A 23,210-nucleotide genomic window follows, 5' to 3' on the forward strand; every position below is an offset into this window, starting at 1 on the left:
GCCGAATGGTCATTAGGCCGAATGGTCATTCATTCGAATGCAAAAGGCTGAATGGCCATTAGACCGAATAAACAAAAGAGAGTGATAGATGAAGTGGTTGGAACGGAAAAGAATGATCAGTTTTCAATGAAGGGTGATTTATTTAGATTTCTTAAAAACTTATGATGATAACGTTTAGCATATTTACACCACATTTCTCGCTACTAATTTATTGACTGCATGAATTAAAAAAATAAAATGGACGCATAATGTGGCTACGCCACATCGCTTCAAACCGGGTGCTGTCTGACGTCGCTACTGCTCCGTCGGACTTAAACTAATTGATAGCCCATATGTTTGAATAATCCGGGCAATCGAATGGATCACAGGTTCGCTTGTGGGGGCCGCCGCTTCCGACGGCAGATCGGTGGCCACTTCCATCGGTGGCGGATCCTCAGCAGCTTTCCCCTGTTCGGGCCCTTGGCCTCGGTTATGTGGCAAAGCCGCATCACAAAGGGTTCGCTACATGCGGTAGAGTTCAAAAAGTAAATAAATAAAAAAATAAATATATATGTGTTCATGTTTTCTCGAAAATTTTTTTTTGGCAACTTAGCGGCATGTACAATGAGACTTCTAGAATAAGTTATCTGCTTTAATTACCGTACTCGAAATAAAGAGAAAGAATTTGGTAAAAGTTGTTTAGGTCAACTTCCGTAATTTGACTGGCTGGATGAAAGTCGTGAAATGCATAGGATATAATGTGAAAGATCAGCTCATATTAAAAAGAAGGATTAAACATCAATGATTTAAATTAATTGAGTTAGGGAAATAATTAGAAATTTTGAGTGAGAATGTAGAACAAAATAGAAAAGTAAGAGATAATGGAAGAGGGTGAGACAAAATGGTTGAGAAGGAATATGAAAGTAAAAAATTGGATTGTTTCCAGTTCACAAGACTTTATAATGCATGATTGATTAAATTGTCATAGAACAATTTTTTTTGACTACAGACAGATTTAATGTGCTTAGCATCATTCTGCCTAACTGCCTTATGACCAGACATTGTTGCCGATATACAGCCTTATTCTGCATTACGACGGATCAGGTTTTCGAACGAATGTGGTTCGATCGAAGTAGGCTCTCATTCGGGTTTGCAGTCGTTATTAAGAATCAAATCACAATAACCCTCCGAGCTCTCGATCGAAGCAGTTCGTTTTCTGGTGCCGTGCATAAAGTAAATAAGAATAAATATTGTCAGTGAAGGTCAACCATTGTTTGAGGCAGTCTTTGTTCGCCGGTGCCCAGGCTGGTGAAGTGAATACCAGAATAGCCGGAATCGCCGCTAAATAAGCTAAGTATTTTTTTTCTTTCATTTCCCTTTCCCCGATCGGTCTCTACTTGTTCCCTTTCCCCTGAATATAAGTTTCATCTCTCGTTTACACCACGTGTTATCCTCGTGCCTAAATGGCCGAGGGCGAAGTAACATTGGATGGGAATGATATTCCCATGGATTTACCGGATAAACCCGAAATTATTCCCTCCCCTGACTCCCCCAGTCCTCCCCGTATTAAAACATACCCAGCCAGTTCAAATGGACCCTGGGTGGTGTATTTCCGGCCCAACACGAAATCGCCCAATATTCTAGAAATATCACGGGAGCTGACTGCTAACTACCCGTCCGTAGCCCAGATAACACGTGTTCGAGCTAATAAGATACGCGTTATAGTAAATGACCTCGACCAGGCAAACCAGATTGCTCGAAGCGAGCGTTTTACGAAGCAATTCAAAGTGTATGTGCCTTGTAGGGTTGTGGAGATCGATGGGGTTGTCGCCGAACCGGGTCTAAAGTGCGAAGACCTGTTGAAGTACGGGGTCGGCTGCTTTAAGGACCCTTCACTTCAAAAGGTGAAGATTCTGGAATGCAAGCAATTGTATTCCGCAAAAACTGAAGATGATAAGACAACTTATTCTCCATCAGATTCGATTCGGGTGACTTTCTCCGGATCTGCTCTTCCCAACTATGTCCTCCTGGATAAGGTTCGCCTGATTGTGCCGCGGGTAATGAACTGCAGCAATTGCAAGCAACTGGGCCACACAGCCACTTATTGTGGCAATAAAAAACGGTGCGGCAAATGCGAGGGAGAGCATGAGGAAGACGATTGCGGTGGAGAAACTGAGAAGTGTATTCACTGCGGGGGCTCTCCGCATGCTCTTAAGTCATGCCCGGCGTACAAGCAGCGCGGGGATAAAATTAAGCGCTCCCTTAAGGGTCGCTCGAGGCACTCTTATGCAGAAATGCTAAAGAATGCTTCGCCATCTGTCCCTTCCGAAAATTCCTTTGCTCTTTTGGCTGGCGTTGAGCAAGAATCTGACGACCCACAAGAGGAAACATCATTGGTTAACCCAGGGGAATCCAGGAAGAGGAGAAATCTAGCCTCCCCTACATTGCCTCGTAAGGGTGCCAAGGTGTCGTCCACTCAGAGTGCGCCAACTACAATCAATAAATCCAACGGAAGTGATGCACAAAAGCCGAAGCAATTTGCTCCAGGACTTGGAAATATTAATTCTAACAAGGAGTACCCACCACTTCCAGGGACACCAAAAACCCCAAGTGTCCCCTTTTTTCAAACAGATACTCAGTCCAGTAGCGGACTAATGAAATTTTCTGACATAGTGGACTTAATTTTCACAGCTTTCAATGTTACTGATCCTCTTAAAAGCCTTCTGATACGTTTTCTCCCTATGGTGCAAACATTTTTGAAGCAGTTGACTACTAAATGGCCCCTTCTTGCAGCGAACGTATCCTTCGATGGCTGTCATCGAATGAGGTCACCGATTCGATCACTGTTCTACAGTGGAACAGAAGAAGTATCCTCCCGAAAATCGATTCCTTTAAATTTTTACTAAATAGTTTAAAATGTGATGCTTTCGCATTATGTGAAACTTGGTTAACTTCCGATATAAATCTCAACTTCCACGACTTTAATATAATTCGTCTGGATCGAGAAAACCCCTATGGAGGAGTACTTTTGGGGATCAAAAAGTGCTATTCTTTCAACCGAATTAACCTCCCTTCGACGCCAGGCATTGAAATTGTCGCTTGTCAAGTTTTAATCAAAGGTAAAGACCTTTGCATTGCTTCCATCTACATTCCTCCTAGAGCCTCGGTAGGCCACCGAACGCTTTGTAATATCACGGAATTCTTACCGGCAAAGCGGCTAGTTCTGGGAGACTTTAACTCGCACGGTACGGTATGGGCTGTCTTCATGATGATAATAGATCAACATTAATCCAAGATCTTTGCGATAATTTCAACATGACCATCTTAAACACGGGAGAAATGACGCGGATTCCTACACCACCAGCACGCGCAAGCGCGTTGAATTTATCGCTTTGCTCGACATCGCTACAGTTAGATTGCATATGGAAGGTGATCCCTGATCCCCACGGTAGCGATCATTTGCCTATCGTGATTTCAATTGCTAACGGTTCAAGACCATCGGAAACAATCAATGTCTCGTATGACCTCACACGGAACATTGATTGGAAGAGTTACGCGACCGCGATATCCGTTAAAATCGAATCCACTCAAGAACTTCCTCCGGAGGAAGAGTACAGGTTTTTGGCTGGCTTGATTCTCGACAGTGCGAATCAAGCTCAGACTAAACCAGTACCCAGCGCGAATACCCATGGACGGTCTCCCACCCTGTGGTGGGATAAAGAGTGCTCAGAGCTGTACGCGGAAAAGTCCACTGCATATAAGGCCTTCCGGGAAGACGGGTTACCCGCTAGCTATCAACAGTACGCGTCGTTAGAAAGGCGAATGAAGAGTCTAATGAAAGCCAAAAAACGCAGTTATTGGCGCCGGTTCGTCGACGGGTTAACGAGAGAAACAGCGATGAGCACTCTTTGGGGTACGGCTCGACGTATGCGTAACCGTAATAGTACCAACGAGAACGTGGAATATTCAAACCGTTGGATATTCGCTTTCGCCAAGAAGATCTGTCCGGACTCTGTCCCGGTACAGAAAACGTGCCGTGCCGCGTCTCCTCACGATACCGCGAACGAAACACCGTTTTCGATGGTGGAGTTCTCACTTGCTCTCTTATCATGCAACAATAACGCCCCAAGGTTAGACAGAATCAAATTCAACTTGCTGAAGAATCTGCCTGACACTGCAAAAAGGCGCTTGTTGAATTTATTTAACAAGTTTCTTGAAAGTAACATTGTTCCTTATGAATGGAGTCAAGTGAAGGTCATCGCCATCCAAAAACCAGGAAAACCAGCCTCCGACCACAACTCGTATCGGCCGATTGCAATACTGTCCTGTATTCGGAAGTTGTTCGAGAAAATGATTCTGTTTCGCCTCGACAATTGGGTTGAAGCAAATGGCTTACTGTCAGATACACAATTTGGCTTCCGCAAAGGCAAAGGGACGAACGATTGCCTTGCGTTGCTTTCTACAGAAATCCAAATGGCCTATGCTAACAAAGAGCAGATGGCATCAGTCTTCTTGGATATTAAGGGGGCTTTCAGTTTCTATCAACATTCTGTCAGAGAAGCTGCACCAGTATGGTCTATCGCCAATTTTAAATAACTTTTTGCTAAACCTGTTGTCTGAAAAGCACATGCACTTTTCGCATGGCGATTTAACAACATCTCGATTTAGCTACATGGATCTTCCCCAGGGCTCATGTCTAAGTCCCCTACTCTACAATTTTTACGTGAATGACATTGACGATTGTCTTGCCAATTCATGCACGCTAATGCAACTTGCAGACGACGGCGTGGTCTCTGTTACAGGGCCCAAAGCTGCCGACTTGCAAGGACCATTACAAAATACCTTGGACAATTTGTCTGCTTGGGCTCTTCAGCTGGGTATTGAGTTCTCCACGGAGAAAACTGAGTTGGTTGTTTTTTCTAGGAAGCGTGAGCCGGCGCAACTCCAGCTTCTATTAATGGGTGCAACGATCAACCAGGTTTTCACATTTAAATATCTCGGGGTCTGGTTCGACTCTAAAGGTACCTGGGGATTTCACATTAGGTATCTGAAACAGAAATGCCAACAAAGGATCAATTTTCTCCGAACAATAACTGGAACATGGTGGGGTGCCCACCCAGGAGACCTGATCAGGTTACACCAAACAACGATATTGTCGGTGATGGAGTACGGGTGTTTCTGTTTCCGCTCCGCTGCGAACATACACTTCATCAAACTGGAGAGAATCCAGTATCGTTGCTTGCGCATTGCCTTGGGTTGCATGCACTCGACCCATACGATGAGTCTCGAAGTGCTGGCGGGCGTTCTTCCGCTAAAAAATCGATTTTTGGAACTCTCATATCGATTGCTAATCCGATGCGACATTCTGAACCCGTTGGTGATTGAAAACTTCGAGAGGCTCGTCGAGCTTAATTCTCAAACCCGTTTTATGTCCTTGTACTTCGACTACATGGCACAGAGCATTAATCCTTCTTCATATACTCCCAACCGTGTTCGTTTCCTAGATATTTCTGATTCTACTGTATTCTTCGACACAACCATGAAGGAAGAGATTCGTGGAATCTCGGACCATATACGCCCGCAAGTGATCCCCAATATATTTTATAATAAATTCCGAGAAGTCGACTGTGACAAAATGTTCTACACTGACGGATCAAATCTCGAGGGGTCCACTGGCTTCGGTATCTTCAACAATACTATCACCGCTTCATTCAAGCTCAATGATCCCGCTTCAGTTTACGTCGCAGAGTTAGCTGCAATTCAGTACACCCTTGGGATCATCGACACTATGCCCACAGATCACTACTTCATCATTTCGGACAGCCTCAGCTCTATAGAGGCTCTTCGTGCGATGAAGCCCAAAAAGCAATTCCCATATTTCCTGAGGAAGATACGGGAGTCCTTGTGTACGTTATCTGAAAAATCTTATCAGATTACCTTCGTTTGGGTCCCCTCTCATTGCTCTATCCCGGGCAATGAAAAGGCCGATTCATTAGCAAAGGTGGGCGCATTAAATGGTGACATATACGAAAGACCAATCTGCGTCAACGAATTTTTTAGTATTTGTCGTCAGAGGACACTCAACAGTTGGCAAACCTCGTGGAGCAATGGTGAACTTGGACGATGGCTACATTCCATTATCCCAAAGGTATCATGGTATGGTTCAGGGGGATGGATGTGGGTCGGGATTTTATTCGTGTAATGTCCCGACTTATGTCCAACCACTAGATGCGCATTTGCGGCTTATTGGGCTTGCGGAGAGTAGTCTGTGCGCTTGTGACGAGGGCTATCACGACATCGAGCATGTTGTCTGGGTGTGCGCCAGGTATTTGGACGCCAGGTCTCAGTTAAAGGATTCCCTTCGGGCCCGAGGTAGACCACCCAATGTCCCAGTCCGAGATATGCTGGCAAATCGTGATTTCCCCTATATGTCCCTTATTTATACTTTCATAAAAACGATAAATATCCCAATTTAGCCCCTCTCTTTTTATTTCTCGTTTTTAGAAGTTTCCTCCTGCCGTGTGGAAACGATCAGCTCCAGACTGCCACTATGTAACCGCCGTCGCCCTTACCACTGCGGAAACTGAAGCGAGAGCAACTCGAGGTCTGACTTTTAAAGAATTCCCCGCGGGTCCGAAGAATACCATCCGCCGACCTACTAGACTGAGGCGCTAATTTGTTTTGCTGATCTCCCGTTTGCCCGAAAGTTGCAAGTTTTGCTCTTCTCTTCCGGTCACCATCTACCTTTTCTCTCCCCTGTCCTTGATACAACTGCTTCTACAGCCCCCCTCTGAATATCTTGACCAAGCATAAGTCTCCGCTAAAAAAGTTTAAATTTGTATTCCGTTTTCCTAGTTTTAAGATAGTTGTAATTTTACCTCTTTGTTAAAACTATTCTCCCCATCTTGTAAATAGAATTGTATCCCTAGTTTTAAAACACCTGTGAAATTTCTCATAAATATTTGTTCCCCCTTTTGTGTACCAAACTATATTGTTAGTTTTAAGATAACTGTAAATATTTCCTAAAAAACTATAACTATTGAATTCCTTGTTTTAAAATTTTTCATAAAAAAATCTTTTGCCCCCTCTCTTGTATATAGAATCTTATTTCTAGTCTTAAGATAGCTGTAAAATTTTTCTCTTTTATATAAAAAAAAATATTTCAAAATTGTAACCTCCTAGTTTTAAAATATCCAAAATGTAAAAACAAAAGAATTTGACACCGCCAAGCTAACGCATTTGTGCCTATCAAATAAACGAAATGTCATTGTCATTGTCATTTCTCAGCCAACACCCTGGCAGACGTTCATCCGCCCATCTAGACTCTGTCAAGATGAGGACCTACAAAGCCTAACTGTTCGTATGTGCTAGTCCGTATAGCACACCAGTTTCTTCCACAAGCAGGCGCCAGCTGTTAACCAGTCCCACAAGTTTCAGATACATTACATAGAGGATAGTTGGAGACAGAAAATGAAGAGATAGTAAAGAGATTTTGGTTTGCTGAAACGAGACAAGAAAAGCAAAATAATTGTGATTAGTTTTTTTTTATCGGGCAGATGGGACTGCAGTTTAACGTAACGTCAAGTTCTCTATTTTGTCTGGTCCAATGTATCCTGCTCCTAACAACGCGTGCTAAGTCGTCAGTGATGCAATTAAAACTTCGCATTGATTCCGCTTCTATTTTCTTCCTGATCTCCTCATGGGTCCCCTAGGTCAGAAGCGGATCAATCGACTGTTAAGTAAATTAGAGATTTCGCAAAAAGAATCTCTGCCAATAAAGGCATAAGAAATATTTATCCACTATTAACCATAAAGTTTGCTCGAACCGAATGTCCGCCTGGTTCGACTCGAATAGACCACACCGACCCGAAAGGGTTGCTTATCATTTCTGAGAGCCGGTGTGCTTGGTCGAGTTTAGTAATCATAAGAACAAGTCCTGAATAATTAACTATCTCTTAGGTGCCAGTCCTGCACTCCTTTCCTGAACTAGCCTCATACTCACGATCAAAAGAGTCGACAACTAGTAGGATCCACATGTCCCCCACCCAAGCGAATTGATCAACTTGCAAGTAGGAGCACATATCTACCAACCAGCCAAGAAGACTTCCGAATCAATGAGAATGGACCATGCCAGTCGAAGGCCACAGGCCCAGCGCCATCTCGTACAGTGTCATTGTCATTTCTCAAGATGAGAACCTACAAAGCCTAACTGTTCATATGTGCTAGTCCGTATAGATTTTAGTTTGCTGAAACGAAACAAGAAAAGCAAAACAATTGTGATTAGTATCGTAGCTATAATAAATAAATAAACGATTTCTCCTCTGTTGTCGGTTTCCCTGTTCGCAGTCCTCCCTCCTATTCCTGATCTGTTTGGGCCACTGGCTTTCCATTTCCTTGGCCGTCCCGCTCTCCCGCACACATCGTAGCAGGAGAAACAAATGAAAAGACAAAACAAAACAAAATGAAAATAAATGGACGTCTGCTATCTGTGCCTAAATTGATGTTGCTTCTCAGTTTTGCACGACCCAGGGGGGACTTGGCCTTGATCCCAATGCTCTGTCACCGATGTTACGTGATATTCGTTATGGAATATTCTTTGTTTGGGGGCCATTCATAAACAATGTTGTACTTTTTTTTTATCCCTGATCCGCTGATACGTCTAAAATTCATTTTTAATTTTTTTATCCCGTTACGTGACGCTCTTCCCTATTGTCAATATCCAACATCATTTATGAATGGTCCCCTGGTGATATATTTAGAGCAGACAATCCAATGAGAAATAGGATTGACAGGATTTTAGTGCGCTCTTGGCACCTTGTGTCACATCTTCATGTTTGTTATACATACAAAGTATACCAAAGCATGCGATGTGATGACCGGAAGATTAGAGAAGCAACTCCTCCCCTTCCCCCCAACGCATTTGTACCTATCAAATAAACGAAATGAATAAAAAAAAGAATCAAGTCACATTCGTTCAGAAAAGCGATCCGTCGTAAGGTAGAATAAGGCTGATAATGTAATAAATAAATTATATTAGCGCCTAACGTGGCTACTACCCCACATCGCTTCAATCCGTGTACTCGGACCTCAAATGAAAAAAATATTCGTAATATACAGACAATGAAAACAATACGAAAATCATTCCGAGAAGCCCCGAAAGCTGTGCAGGATAAGCTTCGGTTCCCTTTCCCTCCTCTCTATTAAGCATCCGATCTAAAGCCCATTCGGCCTGGTGACCTTCGGCTTAATGGGCGGACACCACCGGTAGCGACGGACCGACCCCGGTATGCCCATATAACAACCATTATTATTAGTCTCCATCATAATAACGATGCTAAGTTTGCTCAATCTACGTTTATTAATGCGTAAAATAATGTCATTTCTGCAAGCTACGAATTCACTTCTGCAGAGCTTAAAACACATGAAATACGATACGAAGCGAATTACATATTGCATCTGCCTCGCGTTCAGTACAGAGGCTGCTGGGCGCTACGATGAATCGCTGCAATCTTTTTCATCTTGATCAGGTCATTCAGCAACATGTGAATCGTCTGCTTCGTTTTGGGGTAGTTCTTTGCTGTCGGAGACTCTAGGAGTTCTGGTTTCTCATCATACGCCTCCAAGGCTGAAATATTTGGAAAACAAATTATCAGCATTTTTGAAAAAAAGAGCCTATAGCGATAACATACCAATAATTTGCGCTTCTATCGCCTGTAGTCGAGCCATGGCGGCGTTCTGTTGCTTTTGAATATGCTCCAGCAGAATGGCCTGACACTCGGCGGGATCAATCGCAGCCTCCGGGATGGGAATTTGAGGAACGGGATTTGGCTTCGGCCTTGAGAAATGCGATGATGCTGTTGCAGTACCAGTTGCAGCTAAAAATATCATAATGTTTAAACTTACGCATGATCAAAGAAATTCAAGAATACTTACAACTTAGCGGGACTATACCGGATAAGTCCCCGTTTCCACCACGCGGAGGACTCTTTTCCCACTTTTTCGACCACAAGTACATCTTCGGGTGATCCTTTTTCTCTGCGATATTGATCTTCACCTTCAAGCTATGCATGAACCGCTTAAGCTCCAACAAATTTCCTCCCAAGGTATGACTTTGCTTGAGTATATCAAATCTCGAAGCGTGTTTCGGGTTCGGCACGTGATAGTTGGCCACCGGTAGTTTACCTTCGTACAGCCAATCCTGGTCGTGCATGTATCGTCTGGATTCTCTAACACCCTGTGGGTTGCGGCAAATGTAACACACGTACTTATCCGGAACCTGATTATCTCGTTCGAATCCGTTGCATATGCCGTGTTGCCAACACAAACACAGCTCGCACTGTACCATCAACCCGTCCTCTTCTCCATATCCACACAGACAGTTAATAATCTCTTCCTTTTTCATCGATACAATCTTGATTACTTCCCCATTCTCACTGATAAACCTCGGACTACTGAATGCGGCATTGATGGAATCATCTCCGTACTGTCCGCAGATGCTGGCATTCGTCGTTTGACTCGTCTCGGGATCTTTATCGTAACCATATCCATGTCGATAAAAGCTATCATTCGCGCTAGTGCCAGCAACGGCAAACGAATGTCTCGTTTCCTCCGCCTCCATGTAGTCCAGCGAATTCCGTGCCAGTTTAAGCTTCCGTTTTTTCTTTCTCGCAGCGGCGGCCGCAGCAGCTGCCGCTGCCCGCTTTGAAATGTGACCGGAATTGTTCTTTTTGGTAGCTTTTTTCTTCTTCCTCGTGAATAGTTTTATTTTAGTGACACCTTTTCTTGGTTTGCTGACGGAGTGGGATTCGATTATCTCCTCCGCATCGAACGAACTGCCCGCATCCGTGACTGTGGTGGCCGAGATTTCCGGTTTCGGACTTTTGATGTCGAAGCTGTCAGCGATTGCCGGTTGCTCTGAAGAGGACTCTCCCATTTCTACTTTGTCCTTTTTGTCGTCACCTTCCGCGGATTCGTTACGGTCTCTGTAAGGAATGATAGTAATAGAATAGTATGAATTATTTATGTTTAGAAACAGAATAGTTGGATACATTATTAGAGTATTGGTGCAATCTCGATACCGCTACAATTAAGAGAACATGTATCACTCAATCCGATCCTGTTTGTAAGCCAATGAAAAACTTGTCGACTTCTCAACAGTCAGTGACAGAAAGAACAACAAATTCAATTCAAACTTACTTCTTTTCATCTGGCTTCGCATTCTCCTCCAAACCGGGTTCTTTCTTCACAATAACATCCTCCTTCTTGGTGTCTTCCTTTAGGGAAACCCTCGAGGTGGATAGTGAAATAGACTTCCGTCGACTCATCTTGGGCGGTGTATCTATGATTTCCACCGGAGTTCTCAGTGCCGCAAGATCCTGCATGTTGGGAATTTCGCCCAAACCCTTGGCCAGCTCTTTGTGGTAATGTTTGATATGAATCTGCAAGTGGTTCTCTTTGCGAAAGGTTTTCAGACAGTACGGCTCCGGGCACTGGAGCAAATTGTCAATAATTTTGACCTTAACGGAACCAATGTTTATTTCCGTATTAAGCAGAACCGGTTCGGTTTTGATCTTGGGTGAAATAAGAGATTCTTTGTACTCTTTCGTGTAATGACAAAAACCTAATTCTTTTGCCCGTTTCTTGTGCAATCCGAAATCATACATGTTTAAATCATATGCTTCTCCCTTCTCGGCAAAGTAAGCTTTCATTTCTTGGCGGGAGCGGAACACTTTTCCCTCTGGTGTAACCAGTAGAACATCCATTTTACCGTATGCCGTAATTCGCTGGTAAATATGTTTAATCCATCCTTCGGGCAGGCGCCAATCTGGAACAATGACGCTATGAATCTTCACGCCAGCAACTTCTATTATTGCTTCCTCCCCGATAGGGAAATCATTCATCCAATGGCAACACCATTCTCCACCCCTAGGAATATCTGGATAATCACTGGCTTTGGCTATCTGTGGGATGTACGTTGCAGATATCGGAGTGATTGGGGTAACGGGAGGTTTAACCTCGACTGTGGAACCTACAAATTGCAACAATAAATATAACATAAACAAAACAAAATCAACCAAATCTTACCATCTTCCTCCTGTTTGATGGGTGTTCCCAACATATCCGTTTCAAAGCCTCCCTCCGACCTTTTCAACTTGCTGATGTGAGCTGCCTTGCAAACTTTGACAAAACCATCGTCAAACAGAACCTCGTACATGTCATTGTCCAAAATGGTTTGAACCGTCGCTCTAAACTTTCTGGAATCGCTCCAGCGGGCGAAGCATTTTTCACCGGGAACAAATTTTATTTTCTCATTGGGAGTCTTTGGTGAGGGAAGCGGTCTTAGGCGAACACTGTCCATCGGGATCCATTCGTCATTAAGTGTCGATTTGTTTTTACCATTTTTCTCGAACTGAACCAGCACTTCCCGATCCTCGGTATCTACTTCACCAAGCTTTGCCGGATGCCATTTGCCAGCAAAATCCTGTGCCTCAATCTTTGTTCCCGGAGTGAAATTTATTGGAGATTGGCTTAAACTGAGAGTTGCCGAAGTCGACTTACGAGGGGAGTGAGACGTTTTTTTGTCCTTTGATGTTGATAATGGTGGCTCGCTTTTGCGCAGTTTTTTCGCCGAAGGAACCCGCGCAGTTGTTGCTCTTTTTGGAGACGATTTTCTTTTGGAGGCAGATTTTCTCTTCGGCTTTATGAGCGAGGTAACTAAAGAATCTTTCAAAACAATATCATCGTCTGCCACTTCATGTTTAATTTCTTTCTTGTCATCATTCGCTTCTTTTTTGACATCTATCGATTCTTCTTTCTTCTCCTCCGGATCTTGTTTGACAACTATTTTTTCTTCTGACTCTTCCACACTTGATGTTTCAATTTTAACAGGAAAAGATTCCTCCGCCACATTTTCCTGCTTCACAACTATCTCCTCCTCTGATTTGCCCTTCTCCGTTTCGTCCTTTTTCTTCTTGCTTGGTGCAGAAGCGATCGTCCAGGAGAAAATTGTCGGAACAGCTCCAAACTTTAGCACATACTTGGTCCCCTTGAAGTCCTGAAAATCTGCCTTCCGGAAATGTCGGCTGCAAACGTTTGACCCTTTGTTGATTACAAAACTATCCGGAAGCTGACATGCGATAACCCATTTCTTTTTGACGCTCTCGTTGGCCGGAATTTTATGATAGGTAACGCCTCGGTCCTCGCTCCTGGCTGAAGTGGAGGGACAATCTTTTATAATGCACTTGCGGACGCCCATTACGAGCGGTCTCGCTATAGCGGAATTTCGCGATTAATCGTTGGGCAAACGTTCAGGTAGATTAACTACACCAAAAACAAGGTAATTGTCGAAAATTTCACAATAAACTTCGACTTTTAATCACTAATCACTGCGCGTTTTTTCTATTCTCTTCTATTCTTCATGCGATTTGACAGTTTGTATAATCATGTCTTTTCTTGAGGATGTTTTTCGATTGCTGAATTAAAAACAGAGATGCCAAATATATTTTACAAAGGTTACCTATGAAAAACGAATTATTTTTGCCTGGACATTGCCAAACTATTCTTGATTGAAAATGACTGACGTGTAATTTTAAAAGGAAAGGGTGCATTTATCTGAAATGCTAAAATTGCTCATAATCAGTAGAAAGAAAGAGTTTATGACAGGAAAATCGAATGGTCTAAAGTAGATAAAGCTGTGATTTTGAACTAGTGTAGCCGTTGTTTTTGAAACATCACAAATCCGTACACGGAGAATTTTATTTAATTATCGACAGCATATTTTTCTATCTTCTTCTCTTTAGCGGTTAATTTTAGGCACAACATATTCGGTTAATTCACTTATTAAATGCTTACTGGAAAAAGAACCAAAATTCAAACAGAATAATCGAAAGAAAAATAGAAAAAAATGAAGAGTTTCCTTCATTTGGTTTCAGGGTTAGAACTCGAAATCGGTTGTTGATTTGGAGTATAAATTATACGAGACTTGTTTCCGTTTAAATCATCAAAATGTACAAAATTCGACATTTTACATGTTTTCAAATTGAAGACATATTTTTAGATCTGGCATCCCTGATGCAGAGTCACATGAAGGGTTGAATTCAGCTAAACTGAAGTGTGAGGAGACATCTCGCGTTGAGTGGCTCAACTTTCTTGCTAGGAAAATGGAAAAGGTGGCCACATATTTGGATTTGGCATTTTGCTGCAAAACACTCAATTGGCATTTTGCTGCAAAGTTCAATTACCTGCAGCGGCATTATAAGATGGATGTTTGTATGTTTTTCATATTGGCGCATTTATTCCAAATTCCTCGTGGCCTTTCCCGGCCGAGAGGAACGGCCATCCTTCATGAAGCACCGCGCTTAGCCGATCTGTCATAATATCGCAAATTTGCAGAACGAAGGGCTGAAAGAGAACACAAGTTGTTCCAAAAATCAGCCCTGCATTATGAAACGTTTTGTGCAGGTTGAGTAGACCAGATGCAAGTGGCGCCAAATTCACCACGTTCAGTAAAATTTAAAAAAAAAATCTTTTTAAATTACAGTAGTGATAAAATTGGTTTAATGAGCTCTACTTATCAATCAAATTCTGTTTTAAAAATTATCCTTGCATTAAAACCAATGTGGAAGGCTTATTATTACCGCAAATAGAAAATACAAGTACTAGTTACACCAGCACTTGCGGGCAACCTTAGCACAGTGGCACGACTTAGAACAAAAGGTGGACTAAAGTCCAAACTTTTCCGTATCGGTTCATATAGGACGTTTTTATGTAATTTTGGTACGCTGAATTCGTTTTCGATATTAAAACATTTCAAAAATGAACATTTACTATTCATTAGGGTGTCTCACTTTTTTTTCTAAATCGTTCTTAAAATTTGTGTATATTAATTTTCGTGTGCTAAATCGTTTTTGATATTAACATTTGCAAAAAAATTTCATTGTACATTAGGGTGGCTCAAAAATAATATTTATTTACATTCACTAATCAACAAGATGGTTAACGATTTTGTTTTCGCAGGTGTGTTTTAAGTTGCTTAGATTGCTTTATTCATACCTTAAATTAAAATAAATCCAAAATTCTTTTTTCGCGTATATAGTTCATTTAAAAATGGTCTTATTTTATTTTGATAATATCGCATACCCTTAAGCTATATCAGTGCTATGCAAACTCGGAAAAAATAGTCTCACCAAATGACTAGAACTCAACTGTGTTCACTCAATTTGGCAGTTATTGCGTAAGTTAGCAAAAATAGTTCATGAAACATTTTATGACACATTTCAGATGGTTGAAAATATTTACTGAATTTTAAACATTTTTAATTCCTTTATCACTTAAAAATCATACTTTCCACTCTGCTCCTTACTCTTGATCACTAGTAAAACTCTTGTAGATCATGCTCTAAATGCTATTTGAAAGTTGTGCATAAATTAGTGTCATTATTCTAGTCATAAAGTGAATATTCAATTAAATATCAGTAATAACCATGCATCTCCATTCGCAATTTTTTTTTCAAATTTTGACTGCTTATCGCAAGTTTTCGCAAAACTAGCATAGGCTCATTTTAAAGAGAAAATGAAAAGCTTTCGAATGAGCATAGTGTGATCGCGGGCATTCACGGGCGTCGTTGTTGTTATCGCTTTAGAAGTTCGAATTCAATAAAAATTCATGACAAACAGTTATCTAAACACTAACTAACCCAACTAGTGACGATTTTACGATGTAATTTTATCACACGGATAATTTTGGCGAAGTAATGCAATTCATAAAATCAACCGTTTCGTTGAAAAACGAGAATAACCGTATGTAGTTCCTATGGTCAAATAATGCAAAAAACACTGGAGTTATGCCCTTCAAAAAGCTGTCAAAAATTCATTTTGTATTCAAATCACCTAAAATCTCGCGAAAATGTCTCTGATGGCTCAGCTGATACGAAAAAAATACTAGTGAGAATATCGCATAACCTTCATATATGGACTTAAGTCCGGGCTCGTCCCACTGTGCTTAGGCCGCTTACAGAGTGGCTGCGAGAAGCTGAACAGGGACTGGAGTTGACATTAGAATGCGAGACGCGAGAAACCTGCTTGCAGCATATCAAATGAAGCCTGTCAGATTAAAAGCAGGCATTCGGCGCCAATCCGCTCGGCTTTCACTCTGACATCACCCCTTTGGTTCATTCGTAACCGAGCGCCCTTTCAGTTTTCACACGCGCGTTGTTTGTTGAAACATTACCTTGAGTTAGGCGATATCGGTGAAGGTGTTTATCCCATGCTGCAGTAAGGCCTGGAGTATAAACATTATATACGTTAAATTGTGTCAGGTAGTGCAGTGTAGTGCGGTACTAAACAGTTTACTTACGTAAAAGCCTGAAAGACGGCTTTGTTTAGACGAGCTATACCAGCTCTCTACTGTGTGAAGGTGACGCGGTTGACGGATAGAAGAAACCAAGGATCAATTCACCTACCAGCTCGTCAGGAACCAACTGGTGAAGCGTTTCGTTTTTACTTTTCTTATCGTTTTTTTTCTTTTTATTGCTTTTGATTTTTTATTTTGATTTAAGTTAAACAGTGCGGTCGAGCGTGTTGCTCCCGCAACAAAATGGAACAAACAGAAGGATCACCCTCCGAATACGAATCTTATGGGGAAGAGGAACGTATATCTGATTCGGAGACAGATGATGTTATGGACGATCCACTTCCCTCACTTTCCCATAATGTCTCACAGCCTCTCCGAGTCAAGGTTTACCAGGATGGATCCGCTGGTCCTTGGGTTGTATACTTTCGGCCCAAAAATAAACCGTTAAACAGCATAACTGTTGCACGGGAGCTGACAAAACGTTACTCGCCCGTAACCGAGATTAAAAAGGTTCAGTCAGATAAACTGCGCGTAGTCGTTACTGACTTGAAACAGGCCAATGGTATCGTTAGTAATAGCCTATTTACGCTGGAGTATCGCGTCTACATTCCGTTTCGTGATGTGGAGATCGACGGTGTGGTAAGTGATGCGGGTCTAACTGTCGATGATCTGATGAATGATGGGGTTGGCCACTTTAAGGACCCTTCAATCAGTTAAGATTTTGGAGTGCAAGCAATTGCACTCAAAGTCCATCGAAGATAGGAATTACTATCCATCAGACTCGTTTCGCGTAACCTTTGTCGGATCTGCACTTCCGCGGCAAATGTGGGGAACGCCATGCAGATGATACTTGCAGTAGGCCCGCTGAGAAGTGTGTTTACTGTGGAAAGAATCCGCATGCACTTTTGACATGCCCAACGAACAAAACTTCGCGCGGATAAACTGAAGCGATCTGCCTAAGATAGCTCCAGACGCATTTCTTAAATTTTCTGACATAGTGGACTGGATAGTCACAACTTTCAACATTACCGATCCTCTGAAAAGCTTGCTGGTTGCTATTCTATCAGCAGTAAGAACATTTTTAAAACAGTTGACTGAACAATGGCTCCTCCTTGCAGCGATCGTATCCTTCGATGGCTAACTTATTAAACGGAATCACGGATCTGATCACTGTTTTACAGTGGAACTGCAGAAGTATTATCCCCAAAATTGATTCATTAAAGCACTTGCTAAATTACAATCATTGTGATGCCTTTTCCCTATGTGAAACATGGCTCACTTCTAATATAAACCTCAACTTCCACGATTTTAACATTATCCGCTTGGATCGAGAAGACTCATATGGAGGGTTCAAAAATGCTACTCCTTCAATCGAATCAACCTCCCTTCGACGCCAGGCATTGGAGTTGTCGCTTGTCAAACAACAATCAAAGCCAAAGATCTTTGCATTGCTTCTTTTTACATTCCTCCTAGGGCCATGATGGGATATCGAAGTTTCTCCAACGTGATTGAACACCTTCCCTCGCCCCGCCTGCTTCTTGGAGACTTTAACTCCCGCGGTACGGGGTGGGGCTGTCTGTACGACGATAATCGGTCTTCGACAATTCAAGACCTTTGTGACAACTTCAATATGGCAATTCTAAACACAGGAGAAATGACACGGATTCCTAGACCACCTGCGCAAGCAAGTGCACTGGACATATCTCTATGCTCGACATCACTACGGTTAGATTGCAAGTGGAAGGTAATATCTGATCCCCACGGTAGTGACCACTTACCAATTGTAATTGCAATCACCACTGGTTCAAGACCATCGGCACCAATCAATGTTCCCTATGACCTCACACGAAACATTGATTGGAAGAGCTACGCTGCTGAGATATCCAAAACTATCGATTCAACACAGGTACTTCCCCCGGAGGAAGAATATAAGTTTTTGTCCAACTCGATTCTCGATACCGCGATTCAAACTCAGACAAAACGAGTACCCGACGTGAACACCCAAAAACGTTCTCCCAACCCGTGGTGGGACAAAGAGTGCTCAGACGTGTACGCGGAGAAAGCTGCCGCGTATAAAACCTTCCGGAACGACGGGTTAGTTGCTAGTTATCGAGTGTACGCGATATTAGAAAAGCGAATGAAAAATTTAATGAAAGCTAAGAAACGCAGTTACTGGCGCCAGTTTGTCGACGGGTTAACAAGAGAAACATCGATGAGCAATCTTTGGGGCACGGCCCGACGTATGCGAAACCAAAACAGTACTAACGAGAGCGTGGAATATTCAAACTGTTGGATATTCGATTTCGCCAAGAAGGTTTGTCCGGATTCCGCCCCGGCACAGACCATCTACCGCGCCGCGTCGCCTTACAATACCGCGAACGAAACACTTATCATGTAACAATAAAGCCCCGGGGCCAGACAGAATCAAATTCAACTTATTGAAGAATCTGCCAGACTCTGCTAAAAGACGCTTGTTGAATTTATTTAATAGGTTTCTCGAGGGTAACATTGTCCCTTATGACTGGATACAGGTGAGTGTCATCGCCATCCAAAAACTAGGAAAACCAGCCTCCGACCACAACTCGTATCATCCGATTGCAATGCTGTCCTGTATCCGGAAGTTATTCGAAAAAATGATCTTGTTTCGCCTCAACAATTGGGTTGAAGCAAATGGCTAACTGTCAGATACACAATTCGGCTTCCGCAAAGGCAAAGGGACGAACGATTGCCTTGCGTTGCTCTCAACAGAAATTCAAATGGCATATGCTAACAAAGAGCAGATGGCATCCCGCATCAGTATTCTTGCTTTTTGCTAAACTGCTGTTGTCTGAAAAACAAATGCCTTTCTCGCATGGTAATTTATCGACATCACGACTTAGCTACATGGGCCTTCCCCAGGGCTTATGTCTAAGCCCTCTTCTCTTCAATTTTTAAGTGAACTACATTGACGAATGTCTTGTCAATTCCTGCACGCTAAGGCAGCTTGCAGATGACGGTGTGGTCTCTATCACAGGTCCAAATGTCGTCGACTTGCAAGGACCACTGCAAGATACCTTGGACAATTTGTCTGCTTGGGCTCTCCAGCTGGGTATCGAGTTCTCCACGGAGAAAACTGAGCTAGTCGTATTTTCTAGAAAGCGTGAACCAGCACAACTACAGCTTCAATTAATGGATCAAACTATTGCTCAGGCTTCAACATTGAAATATATCGGGGTATGGTTCGACTCTAAAGGTGCCTGGGGATGTCACATTAGGTATCTGAAACAGAAGTGCCACAAAGGATCAACTTTCTCCGTACAATAACCGGAACATGGTGGAACATGATCAGGCCGTACCAAACAACGATACTATCAGTTATGGAGTACGGATGTTTCTGCTTTCGCTCCGCTGCGCACATACACTTCATCAAACTGGAGCGAATCCAATATCGTTGCTTGCGTATTGCCTTGGGTTGCATGCACTCGACCTATACGATGAGTCTCGAAGTGCTGGCGGGCGTTCTCTCGCTGAAAAATCGATTCTGGGACCTCTCATATCGATTGCTCATTCGATGCGATATTCTGAACCCATTGGTGATTGCAAATTGCGAAAGGCTTGTCGAGCTTAATTCTCAGACCCATTTCATGTCCTTGTACTTCGATTACATGGCACAGAACATAAACACAGAACATTGTATACGTATAACGTCAACCGTGCTCATCTCTTAGATATTTCTGATCTAACTGTATTTTTCGATACATCCATGAAGGAAGAGATTTGTGGAATTCCGGATCATATTCGCCTACAAGTGGTCCCAAATATTTTCTATAATAAAAACCATCAAGACGACTGCGCCAAAATGTTCTACACTGACGGATCAATTCTCGACGGGTCCACAGGCTTCGGTATCTTCAACGAAAATCTTGCTGCCTCATTCAAACTCAATGATCCTGCTTCAATTTACGTCGCAGAATTAGCTACCATTCAGTATACTCTCGGGATCATTGACACCCTGCCCGCAGACCATTACTTCATCGCCTCGGACAGTGTCAGCTCCATTGAGGCCATCCGTGCGGCGAAGCCTGGAAAGCACTCACCGTATTTCCTGGGGAAAAACGGGAATATCTGAGTGCTTTATCTGAAAAATCTTACCAGATTACCTTGGTTTGGGTCCCGTCACATTGTTCTATTGCGGGCAAGGTGGGCGCATTAGAAGGCGACACTTACGAAAGACCAATTTGCTTCAATGAATTTTTCAGTATCTCTCGTCAGAGGACGCCCGATAGTTGGCAAACTTCATGGAGCAATGGGCATCTGGGATGGTGGCTATACATTCCATTATCCCGAAGGTATCAACGAATGCTTAGTTTAATGACTTGGATGTGAACCGGGACTTTATTCGTCCGATATCAAGGATCATGTCCAACCATTACACATTTGATGCGCATCTTCGTCGTATAGGGCTTGCTGGAAGTAATCATTGTGTTTGTGAGAACGGCTATCACGACATCGAGCATGTTGTTTGGCTGTGTGCAGAGTACTGTGTTGCCAGGTCCCAACTAATAGATTCCCTTCGGTCCCGAGGTAGATTACCCTGGCAAGCCGTGACCACCCCTATATTTTTCTTATCTATATCTTTTTGAAAACTATTGAAGTCCAAGTTTAATACATTTTTCCCTCTCTCATTCACAGCAGAACCTCACCCACCTATCCCTGTATCTACAATATGGCATTGCTTCACGAGTCTTCGATGCATAGTCTTCTTGATAACCGTCTATCCAGAACATCATGACATACCTCACATGCAGATAATATAGAGAACACCATGACAGCATCGGAGTGCCAATAATTATCCGAAATATCGACCCCACCCTCGCCCCTACGATTATAGGCTGGAAACCACTACAATCGTGATTCGCATTTTTAGTTGGACCTCCGCTAGTTGGACCAATGTCCAACTAAAAAGCCCCACTAACATGTGCCCCCACTAACATGTGCCATGTAATTAAAAAAAAGATCTTTTTTTATTTTAAATATATTTGACACGGCTCAATGCGTTAGCACAACCAAGGATGCAAAATGCCTACCTTTTCTGCGGCTGTAATTTGTCTGCCTACATTCTCATTTCTCTTTCGACGCTGCTGTCGTTCGCTAGTGCAGGACGCCCATCGCTGTACGGCAGTCTGTAAGCAAAGCAGTAGCATGACAAAAAACTACTGCCCCCAGTACAGCCACCAGACGCGAGCGGTACATCTCTTTCCTTATTTTACACTTTTAATATTTTTAATCTATTCAATATTTTTAATCACAAACGACGACAATGAGTGCGGTTCGTTTACGCCACGACCGGCATTAACGCTTTCGTGTGCGGGCCTCTCCCTTTGACTATGCAGAGAAAAGTGTACAAAGCGAGAGAACAAACTTTACTACGCCACACTCTCACCGAGCAGTCGGAGTACAGCAGCAAAACAAAAATGTATTCTACTGCTGTACGGGAAAATGTACTCGGTTTGGCTACCGTTCTGGCAAGAGCTGTAGTGATGCGTCGCTGTAGCGGGCTATACGACTTGTGCAAATGTAAATATACCGAAAAAATGTAGTTTACCGGTACCGTTGGCATCCCTGAGCACAACTGAGCCGTGGATCTTTCGTGTTTTTACAATTTGTAAAAATAGAAAGAAATTATCGTTACAGCCTGTTCGTCGGGTCTTGTTAACGCATCTTACTGCTGCGTGTTGAGATCCTCTTCCTTGGTGGTGAAATATTAGGTGCGTTTTTTCCGCACCTTGGGGTTCATTCGGTCCGTCTTCTCTCTCGTTTTCGTTTATGTCCATGTCGTCATCTGCATTCATGTTGCTCACGGTCGGATGTTCTTATTTGTTGTTTGTGCTTACGGGTCGCTATTGTAAATCCTTCTTCATCGATATTTGATTCCTTATTGGTGGTGTTGGTTGTTGGTTTGGAAACATTTGCTGTAATCGTTGTTACTTCGATGTTGGTAATGGTTGTTGGTTTAGTGGTACTGAGTTCGATCGCTGTTGAGCTGGGGTTAGTGAATGCCCGGTCGTTGGTTTACCAACCAGTTGTGGTTTAGCATACGACGACTGTATACCGGCTTTGGTCGTATCACGTGGAATTTTCTTAGCAGTCTCTGCGCAAGGTTTCCCGTGGTGTAGCGGCTGATCACAATATTGACATGTAGGAATCTGCCCTGGATACGTGATTAGTGTTCGTTGAGAATATTCAACACCTTGAGATGATGAGCATTTGAAAGTCAAATAAGAGGGAATAGGTTTTGTCGGACGCATTCTTATCACACGAACACCGTTGCGGAGTCCTGGGAAGAAGTTCTTCCAAGTATCTTCCGTAACACTATTTACCTCTCCGTATTTTGACATGATTTTTTTGATAACGCAGGAATGAGTACGTGGTGCCAAGTCATATATCTTTATTTCAATACTGTCAACATCTATATACGTTGGGATACTGTATAAAATGCCATTACATTCGACGACGTATTTCATGTTGTTCTGGGAAGCGAATGATTCTGCTTGACTAATGTTTTGTAACATAATCAGTACCGCATGACGTAAATGATGGAATTGCACCGCACCGAACTGTTGGGGATTGTTGTTTATGCTTCAGTTTCAACGTATACCGAATTTCTAACTTACCTTAGATTACCTTTCAGATTTATTTCGAGAACCGTATGGTCTGTTTACCTCAGAGCGTCCATTGTTCGACTTTGCCTATAAGTCCTTACGCTTAGAAAGAAAATATATCCACAATACTTTCTTTTATTGATAACCCAATAGATTTTCTGTAATATTTTAGTACACACATTTTCAACAGTTTTCTGACGTGATATAAAATAATTGTTGATCTATATTTTTTATTATTTA

At 42.6% G+C, this 23,210-nt stretch overlaps 1 protein-coding gene across 1 annotated transcript; it reads right to left on the bottom strand.

The window, feature by feature from the left end:
* Positions 1 to 9,318: 9,318 nt before the first annotated feature.
* LOC131689929 (uncharacterized) lies at positions 9,319 to 13,418 on the bottom strand. Its single transcript, XM_058975317.1, has 5 exons — positions 12,064 to 13,418; positions 11,176 to 12,007; positions 9,913 to 10,961; positions 9,669 to 9,854; positions 9,319 to 9,604 (listed from the first exon to the last, which is right to left on the bottom strand). The coding sequence occupies exons 1-5, from the start codon at positions 13,232 to 13,234 to the stop codon at positions 9,447 to 9,449; spliced, it is 3,396 nt and encodes a 1,131-aa protein (XP_058831300.1). The 5' UTR covers positions 13,235 to 13,418; the 3' UTR covers positions 9,319 to 9,446.
* Positions 13,419 to 23,210: the final 9,792 nt, after the last annotated feature.

The sequence above is a fragment of the Topomyia yanbarensis genome, chromosome 3 (assembly GCF_030247195.1).
Source record: "Topomyia yanbarensis strain Yona2022 chromosome 3, ASM3024719v1, whole genome shotgun sequence".
Taxonomy (NCBI): Eukaryota; Metazoa; Arthropoda; class Insecta; order Diptera; family Culicidae; genus Topomyia; species Topomyia yanbarensis.